This window comes from Oncorhynchus keta, chromosome 1 (assembly GCF_023373465.1).
Source record: "Oncorhynchus keta strain PuntledgeMale-10-30-2019 chromosome 1, Oket_V2, whole genome shotgun sequence".
Taxonomy (NCBI): Eukaryota; Metazoa; Chordata; class Actinopteri; order Salmoniformes; family Salmonidae; genus Oncorhynchus; species Oncorhynchus keta.
The window spans coordinates 83,764,313-83,784,147 of NC_068421.1; the positions used below are offsets into that span (position 1 = coordinate 83,764,313).

The window sequence follows — 19,835 nt, forward strand, 5'->3', positions numbered from 1 at the left end:
TCCATTATTTTAAATTTGAGATTTATTTTTTTAGTTTTGACAGACATACGTAATAATGTAATAATGTTATATACCATATTGTTTGTAAATATGACACTTGAGCACACTTGTTAAAACACGTTACAATGCACATCATATTCGTATATAAAGGCATGTGATAAAACGATGTACTATTGCAAAATTATACACATTATTATAGGAGTCACAGTACAATAAATTGAGTGTTAAAAATATTATAAATCAGTGCAAATATTAGTTCAGTATCATTATCTACAGTATCTCTATTATAGTTCCATTTCCATTAAAGATTTTTCAAAATCAACATAATTTCATACAATTCCATGGAAAAACACAACTACACACCACTATCACAAAGGCACATGTTACATACATATAATATTATTCATTAATTCAGTTTCCCGTTGGCTATAAATAGCTGTTGGCCCACTGTCCCTTTTCTATTAGTATGTTTTATAAAGTACCATGGTAATATTAGGGTTGCTGTCTTATCACTGTTTCACTGGCATGGTATAATGCTCTCCACACAGCTGTAGGTCCACTCCTGGTGCTCGTTGATGGGCAGGACATGCTGGCACACCTGAGAGACATGACAAAGACCATTTCAAGTGAAAAACATTATTACACTTGCCCCATTGAGAAACGTGAATGCTTCTTGAAGTAACGTGTTGCTCCTGTTTCCTCTTAAGAGAGAGCAAGTGTGGTTGATCTCTCCTTTACACCCATCAACATATGTTACACAACAGGAGAAATAGAGCATTAAGTGCTCAATGGAGGTCAAATCTGTCTATTTAACATACACTATATATACACAAATGTATGTGGACACCCATTCAAATTAGGGGATTCGGCTATTTCAGCCACACCCGTTGCTGACAGGTGTATAAAATCGAGCACACAGCCATGCCTGTGCCATGCCTGTGAGCTGCCCCAGTCAACTGTAAGTACTGTTATTGTGAAGTGTAAACGTCTAGGCTTCATGAAATGGGTATCCGTGGCCAAGCAGCCGTACACAAGCCTAAGATCACCGTGCGCAATGCCAAGCGTCGGCTGGAGTGGTGTAAAGCTCGCCACTATTGGACTCTGGAGAAGTGGAAACGCGTTTTCTGGATAAATGATTCACGCGTCATCATCTGGCAGTCTGACAGACAAATCTGCCCGAATGCGTAGTGCCAACTGTAAAGTTTGGTGGAGGAGGAATAATGGTCAGGGGCTGTTTTTCATGGTTCGGGCTAGGCCCCTTAGTTCCAGTAAAGGGAAGTCTTAATGCTACAGCATACAATTATATTCTAGACGATTCTGTGCTTCCAGCCTTGTGGCAACAGTTTGAGGAAGGCCATTTCCTGTTTCAGCATGACAATGCCCACGTGCACAAAGCGAGGTCCATACAGAAGTGGTTTATCGAGATCGGTGTGGAAGAACTTGCCTGGCCTGCACAGAGCCCTGACCTCAACCCCATCGAACACCTTTGGGATGAATTGGAACGCCGAATGCGAGCCAGGCCTAATTGCCCAACATCCGTGCCCGACCTCACTAATGCTCCAACAACTAGTGGAAAGCCTTCCCAGAAGAACGGAGGCTGCTATTGCAGCAAAGGTGGGACCAACTCCATATTAATGCCCATGATTTTGCAATGAGATGTTAAACGAGTAGGTGTCCACATACTTTTGGTCATGTAGTGTACATCCCACAAACTATGAAGCCTAAAAATAATGATAAACTAACATTTTGCTGAATCAAGCAGAAGAAAGAATAGGAGACAGCTCAACCTCTGTCCTATGGGACAGTGTGTTCTGTGAGTACAGTATCTCACCATCTTGGTTCTAGCAGGGACCTCCACAGCGAACACACTCATCCCTCTGCTGCTGCTGCAGTTCTTACTCTGCTCGTTGTTCACGTGCACCGTCACCTTCTGGTTGGTCTGCAATAGTATAGAGGGGAGATTTTACATTAACTGTTACATAAAGAACAATAGGTAATGTCATGGTAGCCTGGTCAAGCCAGACTGAGTCTTTAGCCCATTGCGAGTGCAGCGTTTAGTCTGGTTTAACCAGGTTAACATGATGGCCCAGGGTCTGGGGAAATGGGCTGGTGGTAGCCTAAGTAGGTGGACAATTCAAACAAGTTCATTTAACCATGCATATGGATTGCTACATTTCCTTTACGAGTTGTGATACCAAGCTTGCTACAGTATTTCCTTACTAAACCCTCCACCCAGACCCTTCACTGCTGGCTGCTTTCACTACTAAGCTAATTTGAAAAAGTATAACACATACCTCCTACAGTATAGTATTACCAGGTACATGGAGAAAAACAGTACTAAATCAAAAAGAAAATGCAGCACTCTGATGATCTTAATGCTCCACACAAACTATTCTGCCCACTATGTGTGACCATAAATGCTCACAGTGTGGATCCTGTTGCCATGTGAATTGAGGTGTAAGCTGCATATCAATTACAGCATTATGTGATAATGGACTCACTCCTCAACAGTTCTAGACTAGCAGCAATGTATGACGTTGGAGGTCTAATGTACACACATTTCTCAAATCAAATGTTATTTGTTACATGCGCCAAATACAACAGGCGCAGCAGACCTTAGCATGAAATGCTTACTTACAAGCCCTTAACCAACAATGCAGTTCAGAAAATATTTACTAAATAAACTAAAGTAAAACTTTTTTTATTTTTTTTAAGTAACACAGTAAAATAACAATAACGAGGCTATATACAGGGGGTACCGGTGCCGAGTCAATGTGCTGGGGTACAGGTCATTTGTACATGTAGGTAGGGGTAAAGTGACTATGCGTAGATAATAAACAGCATGTAGCAGCAGTGTAAAAACAAAGGGGACGGGCATTTATTTAATTGTTCAGCAGTCTTATGGCTTGGGGATATGGGCCTTTTGGACCTAGACTTGGCACTCCGGTACCACTTGCCGTGCGGTAGCAGAGAGAAGTCTATGACTTGGGTAACTGGAGTCAGACAATTCTTTGGACCTTCCTCTGACACCACCATATCTAGGTCCTGGATGGATGTGATGTACTGGGACGTATGCACTACCTTCTGTAGCGCTTTACGGTTGGATTCCGAGAAGTTGCTATACCAGGCGGTGATGCAACTGGTCAAGATGCTCTCAATGGTGCAGCTGCATAACTTTTTGAGGATATGGAGACCCATGCAAAATCTTTTCAGTCTCCTGGGGGGGAAAAGGCATTGCAGTGCCCTCTTCACGACTGTCTGGGTGTGTTTGGACCATGATAGTTTGTTGGTGATGTGTAAACCCTCGATCCTTTCCACTACAGCTCTGTCGATGTGAATGGGGGGGGGTTCGGCCCTCCTTTTACTGTAGTCCACGATCACCTCCTTTGTCTTGCTCACATTGAGGGAGAGGTTGTTGTCCTGACACCACACTGCCAGGTCTCTGACCTCTTCCCTATAGGCTGTCTCATTGTTGTCGGTGATCAGGCCTACCACCATTGTGTCGTCAGTAAACTTAATGGTGTTGGAGTTGTGCTTGGCCAAGCAGTCGTAGCTGAACAGGGAGTACAGGAGGGGACTAAGCACACACCCCTGAGGGGCCCCCGTGTTGAAGATTAGCGTGGCAGATATGTTGTTGCCTACCCTTACCGTCTGGAGACGGCCCGTCAGGAAGTCCAGGATCCAGTTTCAGAGGGTGGTGTTTAGTCCCAGGGTCCTTAGCTTAGTGATGAGCTTTGAGGGCACTATGGTGTTGAACGCTGAGCTGTAGTCAATGAACAACATTCTCACATAGGTGTTCCATTTGTCCAAAGTGCAGTGTGGAGTGCGATTGAGATTGCGTCATCTGTGGAACTGTTGTGGCGGTATGCAAATTGGAGTGGGCCTTGGATTTCCGGGATGATGATGTTGATGTGAGCCATGACCAGTCTTTCAAAGGACTTCATGGCTACCAACGTGAGTGCTACGGGGCGGTAGACATTTAGGCAGGTTACCTTCACTTTCTTGGGCACAGGGACTATGGTGGTCTGCTTAAAACATCTAGGTATTACAGACTCGTTCAGGGACAGGTTGAAAGTGTCAGTGAAGACACTTGCTAGTTGGTCCGCGCATGCTCTGAGTACACGTCCTGGTAATCCGTCTGGCCCCGTGGCCTTGTGAATGTCGACCTGTTTAAAGGTCTTCCTCACATCGGCTATGGAGAGCGTGATAACACAGTCGTCCGGAACAGCTGGTGCTCTCATGCATGTGTCAGTGATGCTTGCCTCGAAGCAAGCATAAATCAAATCAAATGTATTTATATAGCCCTTCGTACATCAGCTGATATCTCAAAGTGCTGTACAGAAACCCAGCCTAAAACCCCAAACAGCAAGCAATGCAGGTGTAGAAGCACGATGGCTAGGAAAAACTCCCTAGAAAGGCCAAAACCTAGGAAGAAACCTAGAGAGGAACCAGGCTATGAGGGGTGGCCAGTCCTCTTCTGGCTGTGCCGGGTGGAGATTATAACAGAACATGGCCAAGTTGTTAAAATGTTCATAAATGACCAGCATGGTCAAATAATAATAATCACAGTAGTTATCGAGGGTGCAGCAAGTCAACATCTCAGGAGTAAATGTCAGTTGGCTTTTCATAGCCGATCATTAAGAGTATCTCTACCACTCCTGTTGTGTCTAGAGAGTTGAAAACAGCAGGTCTGGGACAGGTAGTACGTCCGGTGAACAGGTCAGGATTCCATAGCCGCATGCAGAACTGTTGAAACTGGAGCAGCAGCACAGCCAGGTGGACTGGGGACAACAAGGAGTCATCATGCCAGGTAGTCCTGAGGCATGGTCCTAGGGCTCAGGTCCTCCGAGAGAAAGAGAGAATTAGAGAGAGCATACTTAAATTCACACAGGACACCGGATAAAACAGGAGAAGTACTCCAGATATAACAAACTGACCCTAGCCCCCCGACACAAACTACTGCAGCATAAATACTGGAGACAGAAGTGGTCAGGAGACACTGTGGCCCCATTCAATGATACCCCCAGACAGGGCCCAACAGGAAGGATATAACCCCACCCACTTTGCCAAAGCACAGCCCCTACACCACTAGAGGGATATCTTCAACCACAAACTTACCATCCTGAGACAAGGCCGAGTATAGCCCACAAAGATCTCCGCCACAACACAACCCAAGGGGGGGGGTGCCAACCCAGACAGGAAGATCACGTCAGTGACTCAACCCACTCAAGTGACGCACCCCTCCTAGGGACAGCATGAAAGAGCACCAGTAAGCCAGTGACTCAGCCCCTGTAATAGGGTTAGAGGCAGAGAATCCCAGTGGAAAGAAGGGAACCGGCCAGGCAGCAAGGGCGGTTCGTTGCTCCAGAGCCTTTCCGTTCACCTTCAGACTCCTGGGCCAGACTACACTCAATCATATGACCCACTGAAGAGATGAGTCTTCAGTAAAGACTTAAAGGTTGAGACCGAGTCTGCGTCTCTCACATGGGTAGGCAGAGCATTCCATAAAAATGGAGCTCTATAGGAGAAAGCCTTGCCTCCAGCTGTTTGCTTAGAAATTCTAGGGACAATTAGGAGGCCTGCGTCTTGTGACCGTAGCGTACGTGTAGGTATCAGAAAGATAGGTAGGATCAAGCCCATGTAATGCTTTGTAGGTTAGCCGTAAAACCTTGAAATCAGCCCTTGCCTTAACAGGAAGCCAGTGTAGGGAGGCTAGCACTGGAGTAATATGATCACATTTTTTGGTTCCAGTCAGGATTCTTGCAGCCGCATTTAGCACTAACTGAAGTTGATTTAGTGCGTTATCCGGGTAGCCGGAAAATAGAGCATTGCAGTAGTCTAACCTAGAAGTAACAAAAGCATGGATTAATTTTTCTGCATCATTTTTGGACAGAAAGTTTCTGATTTTTGCAATGTTGCGTGGATGGAAAAAAGCTGTCCTTGAAACAGTCTTGATATGTTCGTCAAAAGAGAGATCAGGGTCCAGAGTAACACCGAGGTCCTTCAGTTTTATTTGAGACGATTGTACAACCATCAAGATTAATTGTCAGATTCAACAGAAGATCTCTTTGTTTCTTGGGACCTAGAACAAGCATCTCTGTTTTGTCCGAGTTTAAAAGTAGAAAGTTTGCTGCCATCCACTTCCTTATGTCTGAAACACAGGCTTCTAGTGAGGGCAATTTTGGGGCTTCACCATGTTTCATTGAAATGTACAGCTGTGTGTCATCCGCACAGCAGTGAAAGTTAACATTGTTTTCGAATGACATCCCCCAAGAGGTAAAATATATAGTGAAAACAATAGTGGTCCTAAAATGGAACCTTGAGGAACACCGAAATTGACAGTTGATTTGTCAGAGGACAAACCATTCACAGAGACCAACTGATATCTTTCTGACAGATAAGATCTAAACCAGGCCAGAACTTGTCCGTGTAGACCCATTTGGGTTTCCAATCTCTCCAAAAGAATGTGGTGATCGATGGTATCAAAAGCAGCACTAAGGTCTAGGAGCACGAGGACAGATGCAGAGCCTCGGTCTGATGCTATTAAAAGGTAATTTACCACCTTCACAAGTGCAGTCTCAGTGCTATGATGGGGTCTAAAACCAGACTGAAGCATTTTGTATACATTGTTTGTCTTCAGGAAGGCAGTGAGTTGCTGTGCAACAGCTTTTTCTAACATTTTTGAGAGGAATGGAAGATTCGATATAGGCCGATATTTTTAAATATTTTCTGGGTCAAGGTTTGGCTTTTTCAAGAGAGGCTTTATTACTGCCACTTTTAGTGAGTTTGGTACACATCAGGTGGATAGAGAGCCGTTTATTATGTTCAACATATTAGGGCCAAGCTCAGGAAGCAGCTCTTTCAGTAGTTTAGTTGGAATAGGGTCCAGTATGCAGCTTGAAGTTTTAGAGGCCATGATTATTTTCATCATTGTGTCAAGAGATATAGTGCATAAAAGGCATTTAGCCTGTCTGGTTGGCTCACGTCACTGAGCAGCTCGCGGCCTGGTTTCCCTTAGTAGTCCGTAATAGTTCGCAAGCCTTGCCACACCGACGACTGTCAGAGCCGGTGTAGTAGGCTTGTAAAGAATTCCCTACAGGTCAAATTTACATACAGAAATATGTAAAAACAGACTTGGTTGAAAGCGGATCAGATAAATGAAGATACCTTCATGTTTTTTTCTTCAACAGGCTAGTGTGTATCAAAAATATGAAGGAATCACAATTTATTTTACCTTTATTTAACTAGGCAAGAACAAATTCTTATTTTTAATGACGGCCTAGGAACAGTGGGTTAACTGCCTTGTTCAGTGGCAGAACGCCAGATTTTTACCTTGTCAGCTCAGGGATTCGATCTTGCAACCTTTCAGTTACTGGCCCAACACTCTAACCACTAGGCAACCTGCCACCCCATAGAGCCCCACAATCATCAGAGTAAATACAGAACATCCCCTCTAGTAGCTGATCATCTTGTTGGTTCAATAAAACCTCAAACACAATGCAAAAAAATCCAATAGTATTTATTCTAGTCCTTCACCTTGTTGGCGATGACGGTGGAGATCCTATGTTCTCCTCTGTAGGTGTAGACCAGGATGTTCTCCTGACCCCTGAGGGTTTTGACCTCTGACCTGGCCGTGATGGACCTCTGCAGGGCTGTGTTCAGGATCCTGTGGCCTGACTCCAGACTGACCGGCTGCAGAGTACACTGACCCTCCTCACAGTAAACATCTATCAGGAACGGACATGCCTAGGGAAGGATGAGAAGGATGGATTTATTTATACCGCACTTGTTAGACAATATTGTTAGCCAATTTGTGATGATTCAATGGATGTATGTATTAGTCTGATATTTGATGTGCTATGGTACTGCTGAGTGCTACTGCTCTGTGTGCTGCTACTACCAGCAGCTAATACACACAAAGGATCAGTGTGTGTGTGTGTTTGTGCGTGTGTGTGTCTAGCACTAGGACCCACCTCCACCATCTCCAGATTGCGGTTGTAGCCCATGGCCTCCAGCGTTACCCAGAGGTCTGTGGGGTCTCCCCCCCTCTCGCTGGCCTCCATCAGGTTGAGCTCCATGAAGCCCTGACGACTGAGCTGGTTCTTCCGGGTGTCAAAGTTCTCTGGGAGGGAGTCACATAGAGGAGTCATGAACCACTTGAAGAATCAATTGAACCAAATTCAACTAATACACCGGACAGGTAGTGTGTTCTTTAAGGCCGAGTCAAACTGCCATCAGACTTAATCTAAACAATAATCATTTCATTTTCAAAACAGCCTGGTTTGACTCTAGCCAAAGCATTGATTAAAGAAAACACGATCAGCACGAAGCTGGAACAACACATGACCTGGTGGCATACGATAGCAGTCTACTATATTATCCATTTGTATAGATCAGGTATATTTCACCTTTGCAGACAGCCCATGCTTCCTCATCACAGTTCTCTCCACTGGTCCTGAGCTCAAAGAAGTTGTACTCCTCCAGACTGAGGAGGCCGTTCCCATCCAGGTCTATCACCTCAAAGATATCAGACAGCGCCCCCCTGTGTTAGGAAGGAAGCATTGTCCAGGTCAGCTCCTGTCTGAATCCTCTTCATAGATATAGAGCGGCACATTTGATATGTACTGTGGACATTAATACACAACATCTGGCACCTTTCACAATAATATAAATATTTTGCCTCTGATAATGAGTTTAAGGTTCACATTGTACAGGGCAACTACTAGGGCCAGGACGATACCAGTACTGCTATACTTATTAGTATCGTGGCTAGGAAACAAAACATGAAGCGGCCCTAATGTTGGAAACAAACATCATTATGTTGTCTTCCAGAGTCAAATGTATTTATTTTCTAACCTATAGCACACAATACTTTACATACAGCAAGTTTTTGAAGGACCAAAGAGTTTGGTCTGCTTCGAGTGTTTTAATTTTGCAATGGAAAAAATATAGTGATACTGGTATTAATACTGTATAATATTACTCCTCATCATTTCTAGCAGGTGTATAACAGTTAGGGGTGTATAACTCACCTGAAGTCCCTAGTGAGGTCCAGCTCCCCCGTGTCAGTCCTGTTGACCAGCGTGACAGGTTTAGACACACTCTTCCTGGTCCTCTTCCTCAGCCTACAGCTCGTGGTGAAGGGAAGGAGGCAGTAGGTACCAGCACTCAGCTCCCCCTTCCAGCAACACTTCTGTTTTCAGGAACAATGTTTGTTAGGTTTTTCAATTTAAGTTTTGTACACAATCACTGGAGATGAACGGTATCACAGCTGGCCACTAGAGGCCAGTAAACATTTGAAAGAGACAGTTTGAAAGGCTATTCTCATACTATACTTAAGCAATCAATAGGCATGAGGGGGTGTGATATATGGCCAATATACCACGGCTACGGGCTGTTTTTAGGCACGACGCATCACTAAGGGCTGTGCCTGGACACAGCCTTTAGCCGTGGTATATAAACCATATACCACAAATGTCTGAGGTGCCTTATTGCTATTATAAACTGGTTACCAATGTAATTAGAGCAGAAAAAATAAATATTTTGTCATACCCGTGGTATACGGTCTAATATACCATGGCTGTCAGCCAATCAGCATTCTGGGCTCAAACCAACCAGTTTATAATTCAAATTAGAGGTTTTCACAGGTCCAAAAAGTTGCACCCGGACAGGCCGGAGGACAATTAGACCCTAACGGATCTGGGTCTCGACCAGACTCGATTGGACCGGAGTGACAAAAAAAAGTATGTTCATCAGTTAAGCTGGCTAGGCCTTCTAGAAGTCAATAAATTCACCTTGTTAGAGTAAAATAAATATGCTATGCAGAACCGTGGTCGATAATCAAACAGGACACGTCCCGGACCAGAGGAACAAGTTAGAATTTCAGACCCGAATCCAATCGAGTCCACCCGGACCCATGAAGACCTCTACTACAAATATACTCTCTCGCTCTCTAAATTGGAGGTTGTTTCATTTGAAAATGGTCATCATGCATGACATTTACAATAATTAAGGACTGACCTCTTTGTCTCTTGACTCAGTGAAACACACCAAAGTGGAGTCCTCTTTAGTGTCTTTTCCTGACACCACAAAGACAGCTGTGTCCACCGACATCCAGGATGAGGGCTTTTCTAAGAAACAGGACAAAAAGGTTACATTCCAAAAAGGTTACATTCCGGTCCTCAATTGCAAATATCAAAACATTGGGGGGGGTCTGATGGTCAGGGTTGGGGAGTAACGGATTACAATAAAACTAACTGTAATCTGTCACCAGCTAAAATATCTATGATTACTTTTAAATTCAGAAAGGATGTTTGCGAAAAAAATATTTATGACACCTTTCTATTCTCAATGACATTCAAATCAGCATTGAAAAAAGGCTCAAGTTTAAGTTTGTTCACCCGAAGCGAGTCTGACCACCAGTCACAGACCACTATGATGACACACAGAATGTGTTTGATAGATCACGGGAAAAGAGCTGGATTAAGGCTTTTGCAGGCTCCAGTCCAAGCTACGTCTTCCAATGGTGTAACTGCTGGCGGCATCCAAAGATTATACATCCAATTTGAATAAACGCTTGGAGGCATGGACAACAGCAGTGGTGTAACTGACAGGCGATCTGGATATCACTTATTATTGATACAGTATCAACATAGCGCAATGATGTGGTGCTCCCGAGTGGCGCATCAGTCTAAGGCACTGCATCTCAGTGCTAGAGGTGTCACTACAGACCCTAGTTCGATTCCAGGCTGTATCACAACCAGCCGTGATTGGGAGTCCCATATGGTGGCGCACAATTGGCCCAGCGTTGTCCAGGTTAGGGTTTGGCTGGGGTAGACAGTCATTGAAAATAAGAATTTGTTCTTAACCGACTTGCCTAGTTAAATAAAGGTGAAATAAAAAAGAAATAAAACATGTGAATCAAACTGTTGCTCACTCATAGCTATTTGGGCCTTACAGATTGTGGTCGTATGTGTATTTTAACACAATAATGGTTGAATTGAGGAAGTTTAAGGTGCCTATAAATCCTTGTTTTTTGCAACCAGTGGACAGCCAGTGAAAAATAAGCGGTCCACGTGGATCCTAGCCTATGGAATACAAGTTTGAGGGAGTGTCTCTCTTCTAAACTCCTCCATGGTATTGTGATCCATACTGTCAAAAACTAGTTGAATGTAAGACCACGAGTGGGGATTTTATTGCTCAACACATTTTTTACTGATTTAAAAAAACAAAAAAGTCCATAGGCCTAATGGCTAAAGTTGAGAGTATGATGGTGAGGTAGACTTACCAAGTCTCTGATGGTGAGGTAGACTTACCAAGTCTCTGGCTAAGGTTGAGAGTCTGATGGTGAGGTAGACTTACCAAGTCTCTGGCTAAGGTTGAGAGTCTGATGGTGAGGTAGACTTACCAAGTCTCTGGCTAAGGTTGAGAGTCTGATGGTGAGGTAGACTTACCAAGTCTCTGGTTAAGGTTGAGAGTCTGATGGTGAGGTAGACTTACCAAGTCTACCTCTGGCTAAGGTTGAGAGTCTGATGGTGAGGTAGACTTACCAAGTCTCTGGCTAAGGTTGAGAGTCTGATGGTGAGGTAGACTTACCAAGTCTCTGGCTAAGGTTGAGAGTCTGATGGTGAGGTAGACTTACCAAGTCTCTGGCTAAGGTTGAGAGTCTGATGGTGAGGTAGACTTACCAAGTCTCTGGCTAAGGTTGAGAGTCTGATGGTGAGGTAGACTTACCAAGTCTCTGGTTAAGGTTGAGAGTCTGATGGTGAGGTAGACTTACCAAGTCTACCTCTGGCTAAGGTTGAGAGTCTGATGGTGAGGTAGACTTACCAAGTCTCTGGCTAAGGTTGAGAGGTCTGATGGTGAGGTAGACGGTGGCTGTCTGGGGGACGGTGAGACGGTATTGCAGGGACGTGATGCCTCCATCCTCCTCAAGGAAGAAACTGCCCTTCATACAGGTGTGATGCCAGTCCTGGCAAAGGGGAGATGTTTTTTTATTATCAAAAACTGCTTTAATATCCCAGTGGGCCTTTTAACTGACATAATGTATGAAAAGCTCACAGAATGGCCTACAATCCTTGAACAATGCATTAGTGCAGGTGGTTTCAAAACAAGAGGAAACCGACACCTTGAGAAGTAAATATTAAAAGGGATGCATCATGTTGAATTTTTCACAAATATAAATGATAACTCACTTGGAAATCCGTTAAACAGACAGATATAAATGGGCATGATGGCCCCACATTAAGTATGCTAATTCAGAGAGCATATTCACAATGTTATGCTTCCGCACCTTGCTTCAGTACCCAACACCAACAAGTAGACCACTAAATACAACCACCAGATGGCAGCATGGAGACAACAGCTTGAAAACAAAGGCCTCATCTAATGGGCCAGATTATTGGAAAATTGCATTGCTTTGATATATATATTTTTTCAACAAAATAGTTTAAATAGTTGTCCTCCCAAAACATAACGTGATTATTGAACAATGTTTATGAATTCCATTTTTTGTTCCCGCCTGCTTTTTATGGGTGTATGGGTGGTCCTTCTGGTCCTTCTGTAGCTCAGTTGGTAGAGCATGGCGCTTGTAACGCCAGGGTAGTGGGTTCGATTCCCGGGACCACCCATACGTAGAATGTATGCACACATGACTAAGTCGCTTTGGATAAAAGCGTCTGCTAAATGGCATATATTATTATATTATTATATTATTTTAAATCTCTATTACAACTGTGATCAGAATCACCTTTATTCGACAAGTACATTTAAACACACAACATTGTTGGCCTAATATTTGGGAAATTGTATAATTTGAAAGAGAGCACAAACATCCATCCCAGATGCAGATATGTACAGCATAAAAGCTTTCTCATTCCTAACCCATAGAAGACACATTCAATGAAACACAACTGCTGGTGGTCCTTACAGTCTGGAATGGCATCTTTTTAGGTGACCTGTCAATCACCAAGTTAAAGAAACAAACAAACTGTGTCTGGACAGAAAAAAAAAGAGTCAGCTCTTAAAACCAAAGCTATTTCCTCAAAGTATTTATGTTAGGTTGTAAAACATACAGCAGATCAAACCATAGAAGTCCCAATATCAAATCAGGCCACCTGCCCCGGGCGCATGTCACGTCCACTACTTTAAGGGGTCTGAAATAATTCCCCCCACAGAGAGAGATCAGCTTCAGCCCAATACAGGCCCCTGTCACTCAGTCACTCTACTCTGGCCCCAGCCCTAATTTACATGGCCTCTGAGGGCCACAAGGATTCTTGCCTCCCTTTAAAACACATTCTTACCTTCCCTAAGACATGGCTCTAGACACCCTTACCCATTCCCAACGATCAACCCAGAACAGGCCTGGAGCAACATACTGTACAATGAGGACCTTCCAGCAGGTAATCTCCAGACACACATTGTTTAACCTTCTCCTCCATCTGGCACTTTCCAATTACACTCCTCTGACCAGGAAGGTTCAGGGAGCACAGCTATTGTTTTTCTCTCTTTTGTTTTGTTGCAGTAAAGAAAACGAGCCACGGTGAAGTCAAAAAGAGTGCAAACAAAGAGAATGGGATCAATACCAACACTCTATACTTATCGACTGACCCAGAGTAAATTTGCCACCAAAAGGAATCACACAACGACAACAAAATAGCAACAACAATGCTGCCTGGCTCCAGGCCCTGATATCTACTAGTGGACTAACACCAGAGCAGAGCAATGGACTTCAGGGCTGTTACTGAAGGGACCTAAGGTGGATCCTTGCTCTGCTCCGATATGAGTGGGTAGGCCTAATGGGTGCACAATGAGGAACTCAGGAGGAGAACTCAAAGACAAAAGACCCCGATCTTGGTCTAACTGCAGTTACACTACCGTTCAAAAGTTTGGGGTCACTTAGAAATGTCCTTGTTTTTTTAAAGAAAAACACATTATTTGTCCATGAAAATAACATCAAATTGATAATGCGCCTCTCTACACCTTTGTAGATATTCCATTAAAAATCTGCCGTTTCCAGCTTCAATAGTCATTTACAACATTAACAATTTTTTTATTTTATTTTACATTTATTTAACCAGGCAAGTCAGTTAGGAACAAATTCTTATTTTCAATGACGGCCTAGGAACAGTGGGTTAACTACAGGGGCAGAATGACAGATTTGTACCTTGTCAGCTCGGGGGTTTGAACTTGCAACCTTCCGGTTACTAGTCCAACGCTCTAACCACTCAATTTGATGTTATTTTAATGGACAGAAAATGTGCTTCTCTTTCAAAAACACAGACATTTCTAAGTGACCCCAAACTTTTGAACGGTAGTATGTATATACATCGTCCCAACCATCTCTCGGACAATTAATTATTAAGCCACATTATTTCGGTCAGAGAAAACAGACAGGTTAACCATAACCCAGTGTGTGATCGATGTACATGTGAGTCCAGACTGTTCCAGGGCTGTAGTACCTGTATAGATGTGGGCTCTGCCAGCTTGACGCTCTTAGTGTTGCTGGCTGCCATGGTGATGGCGTTAGACAGTGACGACCGTCTACTGCGAGCTGAGGAGGGCCGGGACGACGATCTGCTGTCTGAGAGACATACAGACACACACAGGAGAAACACATCTGTAACTTAAACAGATAAACCCAGCTAGAAGAAACCCACCAGAAACCCAGCCTTGGGCCAAGGACACCTGAAAAATATGAGCTACTCAAGCACCATCATTAAAATGTGAGACGTGATCTCAAGTTCAAACACGTTAGTTAGTTCATTTGTGTCTAAATTACAAATTGTGCAATCACAGTCCTTCCAATCCATTATCTTGTACAACTTTCCCTCCATTGCTAATTAAAAACAGGAAATATAAATTCAATAATCTAGGGCTTGATTGTTTCTCAGACCATCGAAGAGAGATGCAGAGTAATGTGATCCGCTATACCGTCTTAACATACCAGTTAAATGAATGGCTCTACTATTAAGGTATTTGTCAAAGATCTAATGTGTATTAATCACATGGATCTATTTTAAAGGACCAAATCACAACTGTTTAGGAAAACGGAGACAATGATGTATTGTTGAAATTTAAATTTAACCAAGCTGTTTTATGTGGGGGTAAAAACAAGACTTCTAGTCAGAAGAAGCTAGTCGAACAACATCAGTTTAAAATCAACTCCAAATAACCAGTCAAAACATTTGAAGCACAAGAAAAGCCTCACATGGCCTTGGTCACATGCAGACTGTGTCAGAAGCGTGTTAACACGTAAAGGACAGATAAATCAATAGATGGATAATCCAGCCAGTATCTCACAACTCATTTATTTTTGCAGCTCTGGTTAGAGAGGCCTTCCCCTAGATGACTGTTTAATCCCTCATGGTCTCAGAGAGCAGTTGAGGGATCTCCCCAATCAATAACATGAACACAGACTGACCACTTAAAGCAACCCACTCCATCTTCCCATCCCTGGCCCACCCTGCCTGGCCCTAGCTCAGACCTGGGTTCAAATACTATTTGAAATCTTTCAAATACTTTTAGCGTTCGCGTACGCCTGACTGGAACGCCAGATGGGCGGGGTCTGCAGTTTTGCAATGTCTCTATTGGTTCCATTATGCCAGGCAAACTCAATGACATTCAGTTAAAGTATTTCAAATTATTTCAAATAGTATATGAACCCAGGTCTACCCTGGGTCTCTCAGTGGGGGACGTTACACACACACCCCCCCCTCCCAACCCTCCCTCTGTTACCTACCTCATAATGGAAGATATGATTACCTAAATCACAATGCTTTAGAATCCCCTCCCTACAAACAAACTGGTGTAATGGTGTGGAGATGATGATCCATGGAGTGTCTTAATGAGGTGATTTGTCATCAGGGGAGGAAAATCAATCAATAACAGACCTATTACTTATTCCTTAACACTACTCCAGAAGAGAGCGTGTGTGTGTGTGTGTGTGTGTGTGTGTGTGTGTGTGTGTGTGTGTGTGTGTGTGTGTGTGTGTGTGTGTGTGTGTGTGTGAACATGCATAGTACTGTTCTAGGCTAGCACTCCTCTACCAGAGATCTGTAGTACCTTTCTTCAGTGTGATGTCCGGCTCGGTTTTGTGAGGTGGCTGGGGGACAGTCACAGCGGTGGACGCTAAGCTCTTTGGAGGGCTGTCTAACTCATTGCCAAAGTTCTGCCTCTTCAGCTTGGCATCAGCCTCCAGTCTCTCCAGAGCTGCAATCTGACACTGCTCTGCCGTGGACTCCAACAGTCTGCAGAACTGGGACAAAAGCAGGCAATGATATAGTGCTGTTATGTTAAGGCTGTATAATACATGAACGTGCACGCTAAAGAGTACAATTAGAGTAATACATGTAGGCCTACAGTAAAGGGCAAGGAAAAAGTATGGTAAAAATAGCAAACTCTCATCCCAATCTCACCTCGGCATAGTCCAATTTGCCATCTTTGTTGGTATCAGCTAATGAAAAAATGGCATCCACCTCCTTGGCAGCCATCTTTTCACCTCTCTAGAAGAACAAGAAAGTTAATAATCAATTTTGAGCAACATACCATTGACTCAATTGGGCCTTTGATCTCAGTGTAAGTAACTTGTGATGACCTAACACCCTTTACAGACAGACTTGTTTTTTAGAACACAATTAATTCAGTCCCATTTTTACCACATTATTTTTGGGACATGCCTTTTCTATCTCCCGTGCACATGCCGGCAACTGTAGGAGAGGGAGTAGTCGTGAGCCCATGTGGGTGGACGTCGATTTTAATAAATCCATTGAATATACACCATCACAAAGAAATCCATTATTCATTTGTTTTCGGTCCTAAGAAACATTTTAAGACTAATACAATATATTTGAAAAAGAATAGAACAGCATATTTTGAGTTTAATGATGTTGCTGGTCTGTGCAGCCTATAGGCTATATGGCCATCCACATGAAATCATTAGTTATTATGTTCACAGACAAGGCACGATGTTCACATTCAACATATATATTTTAGAGTAGATTAAGAGTACCATGAAATATAAACAGAATAAAATACACCAAATATTTTTCCCACACAACTTGCATCACTGCAAAGTGTGAAACCGCTTTGAGTGATAAAGTGATATTTTGAAAACAGAGCCAAAAGCAAGCCCATGATTTTTTAAATCCACGTTTAATGTCTTTCCTAACCTTCCTCCGCTTTGTTAGGAGCAGCCGCAGGACTTTACAATGAGAGTATCTTCATCATGATACCCATATAAAATAATAGCAATCTATATGTTTTCAAAAGCACGCGAGTGTCGTGTTTATATTTCACAACCTCCGCAGGCTTTTGAAGTTGCCTATACGCGATGAAGCAAAATAATAGGTCTGCACTTGATTTAGGCCACATTAATGCATGCTAAATGTTTCTGATCAGTGATAGATGAGGAAACAAATAGACGTGCTATACCACCTCCACTGATTTGCCCAGCCAGAGAATGAACCAAATATACAAACGACAATTCAGAGAAACAAAATCACATTGACTGATTAAGACAAGTCACAGGCTTTTGACCAGGAGTAGGCCTAGGTTACTTAGCCGCGAGTGAAGAGCAAAATAATCCACTTGTTAAGCTACACAACATGCTGGCAAAATGTTCTGTTCAGTGCTAATGAATGAACCAACTAGAGAAGATGATCATGAGCATCACTCACCTCAACTTATTTAACATTTCCACTGCCTAAATGTAGCCTAACCAATATCCAAACTGAGATTCTGTGAAGAAGAAAAATAAATGTAACAAAAATCAGACATTGATTGACTTATAAGTCACCAGGCTTGTCTCAAAGAAGCATAAAAAGGTGCTGAAATAGTTGACCACACGCAGGTAGGCTATTCTCACTGGGCATAGATGTCAATTCAACGTCTATTCTACATTGGTCCAACCACAGTCTGCCCAGTGAGTTGCTTCAAATGTATTAGAACAATTCGATGACTTTGGGAGTTTCAGTATAAGCAACAATTTGATGCCTTCAATTGCATCAGCCTACTTTATTTCCATATTTTCATCATTCGGTGATATTTTTTACCACAGTAATTCTTTATGGATCCATCAACTTGTGGTTAAGAAAACAGTGCAGGCATGGGTGAGGTGACATGCCGCGTGTCAACGGTATGAAATGGCTAGCTAGTTAGCGGGGTAGGTGCTAATAGCGTTTCAATCGGTAAAGTCACTTGCTCTGAGACCTTGAAGTAGTTGTTTCCCTTGCTTTGCAAGGTCTTCGGCTTTTGTGGAGCGATAGGTAACAATGCTTCGTGGGAGGCAGTTGTTGATGTGGTTCGAGCCCAGGTATGGCCGAGGAGAAGGACGGAAGCAATACTGTTACACTTGCAAAGTTTAGAACTGCCATGAGGATAGTAGTAATGGCCGCTGCCTAGCATAGTGCATGTTAATGCCGCCTCAGCATTACAGATACATTTCACACTAAGGCGTAGGCAGAACTTTACCACAACCATGACTAGGTCAGTTTGTGGAAATACAAGTTTATGCTTTGATACCGGCAACATCTTTCAGATACAAAGAAAAGCCAAAAAAGTTGGCATGATGCTAAAGTTAGCGGGAAAACATCTTGGTTTGAAAGGTGTATAAGTTGGAGCTATTCATGTACATATCTGCAATGTATCACACTTTCATTTCAATGTATTATACTGTACCTAGAAATATCTGGATGATGTAGAATGACTTCAATGACTTACTCAATGACTTCAGAAATATCTGGATGATGTAGAATGACTTACTGAAGTGAGGACTATGTGTAGTTCATTGTGTGAGATATAGCCATCTCCATTAATGTCCATCTTTCTGAAGGCTCTCATCAACTCGTGCACCTCTGTCGGCCTCTCATTCTTCACTATCTCACAGAAATCATCAAAGTTCAGCTTAGTGGTACTTGGGGTCCAGTGTTTGTTGAGAGTTGCCTGGGATGGATTTCTGCCTGCCTGCTGGAGAACTAAGATAAATAGAAAAATAATGAATTGACATATTTTCATAAGTTGGCAATGATGATGGCTTGTTGTTCAGTAGCTACAACATTTAATGGAGTGTAACTTCCACTAGATGTTGCCTATTCACATTCTAAGCAGGCAGTATTATGTGGTGGAGGAAGAATTCACTGATATGCATTATTTACTTAGCTACTGACTGTATGTGAACGTGATAATTGCTACTTCAGCCAGTATCACGCTAGCAGCTACACAAATGATTGCTCTCTGATTCTAAAACGAATGACTAATGATGAGAACGTTTACTTACCACGGCATAGCTGATGTTTGGAGCTGATACTGGCCAGACTAGACCTAAATACAGTCAGGTAGGCAGCTCTGCAGTGCATGTAGAACGTTTCCTCATCAGTACATTTCTGCATCCCGATAGACTGAGAAGATGCCTGTAGAGACATTCTGTCGGAAATATATGTCAATCACACAGTTTAGTTTTCTATCTATCTAATTATCTATATATCTATCTATCGAAATCAGCTAACCGGCTTACTTAGCCAGACAGAGAACTCAGCACTGACTGCAGCATCCAGATTCTCAAAAATATGGTGGTTCGTAATAATTCAAGTCGACCAGTAACAACTAAAACGCAACAACTAAAACGCACTTCATATGTAAAGATGTTTACCTCGTTGAAAAAAGGACTGCTTCCAACAGTTTGGACCAGAAATAACGGTAGTTTAGTTGCTATGTACACAAACATTTCGCGACGCACTGAGAAAAGGACATCGGAAGGAACAAGAAATGTGAAAGGTTCCCATATATTTTCACTTATAATGTAAATAAAACAATCATTTAAAACATATATTTAAAAATAG

At 42.9% G+C, this 19,835-nt stretch overlaps 1 protein-coding gene across 1 annotated transcript; it reads right to left on the minus strand.

The window, feature by feature from the left end:
- Nucleotides 1-19,782, minus strand: efcab7 (EF-hand calcium binding domain 7). The gene is made up of 14 exons (XM_035786804.2): nucleotides 19,646-19,782; nucleotides 19,274-19,419; nucleotides 18,760-18,971; nucleotides 16,416-16,502; nucleotides 16,063-16,255; nucleotides 14,460-14,581; nucleotides 11,830-11,971; nucleotides 10,021-10,130; nucleotides 9,033-9,193; nucleotides 8,409-8,542; nucleotides 7,974-8,122; nucleotides 7,537-7,746; nucleotides 1,832-1,939; nucleotides 1-598 (listed from the first exon to the last, which is right to left on the minus strand). The coding sequence occupies exons 2-14, from the start codon at nucleotides 19,416-19,418 to the stop codon at nucleotides 518-520; spliced, it is 1,854 nt and encodes a 617-aa protein (XP_035642697.1). The 5' UTR covers nucleotide 19,419; nucleotides 19,646-19,782; the 3' UTR covers nucleotides 1-517.
- Nucleotides 19,783-19,835: the final 53 nt, after the last annotated feature.

Bases quoted from the DNA above. Each gene is read 5' to 3' on its own strand.
- efcab7 (XM_035786804.2), bottom strand. From the start codon at position 19,418: ATGTCTCTACAGGCATCTTCTCAGTCTATCGGGATGCAGAAATGTACT. The intron at 16,256-16,415 runs GTGAGATTGGGA...CTTTTGTCCCAG, and splicing joins GCAAATTGGACTATGCCGAG to TTCTGCAGACTGTTGGAGTC. The intron at 11,972-14,459 runs GTACTACAGCCC...CCCCTTTGCCAG, and splicing joins CAGAGCCCACATCTATACAG to GACTGGCATCACACCTGTAT.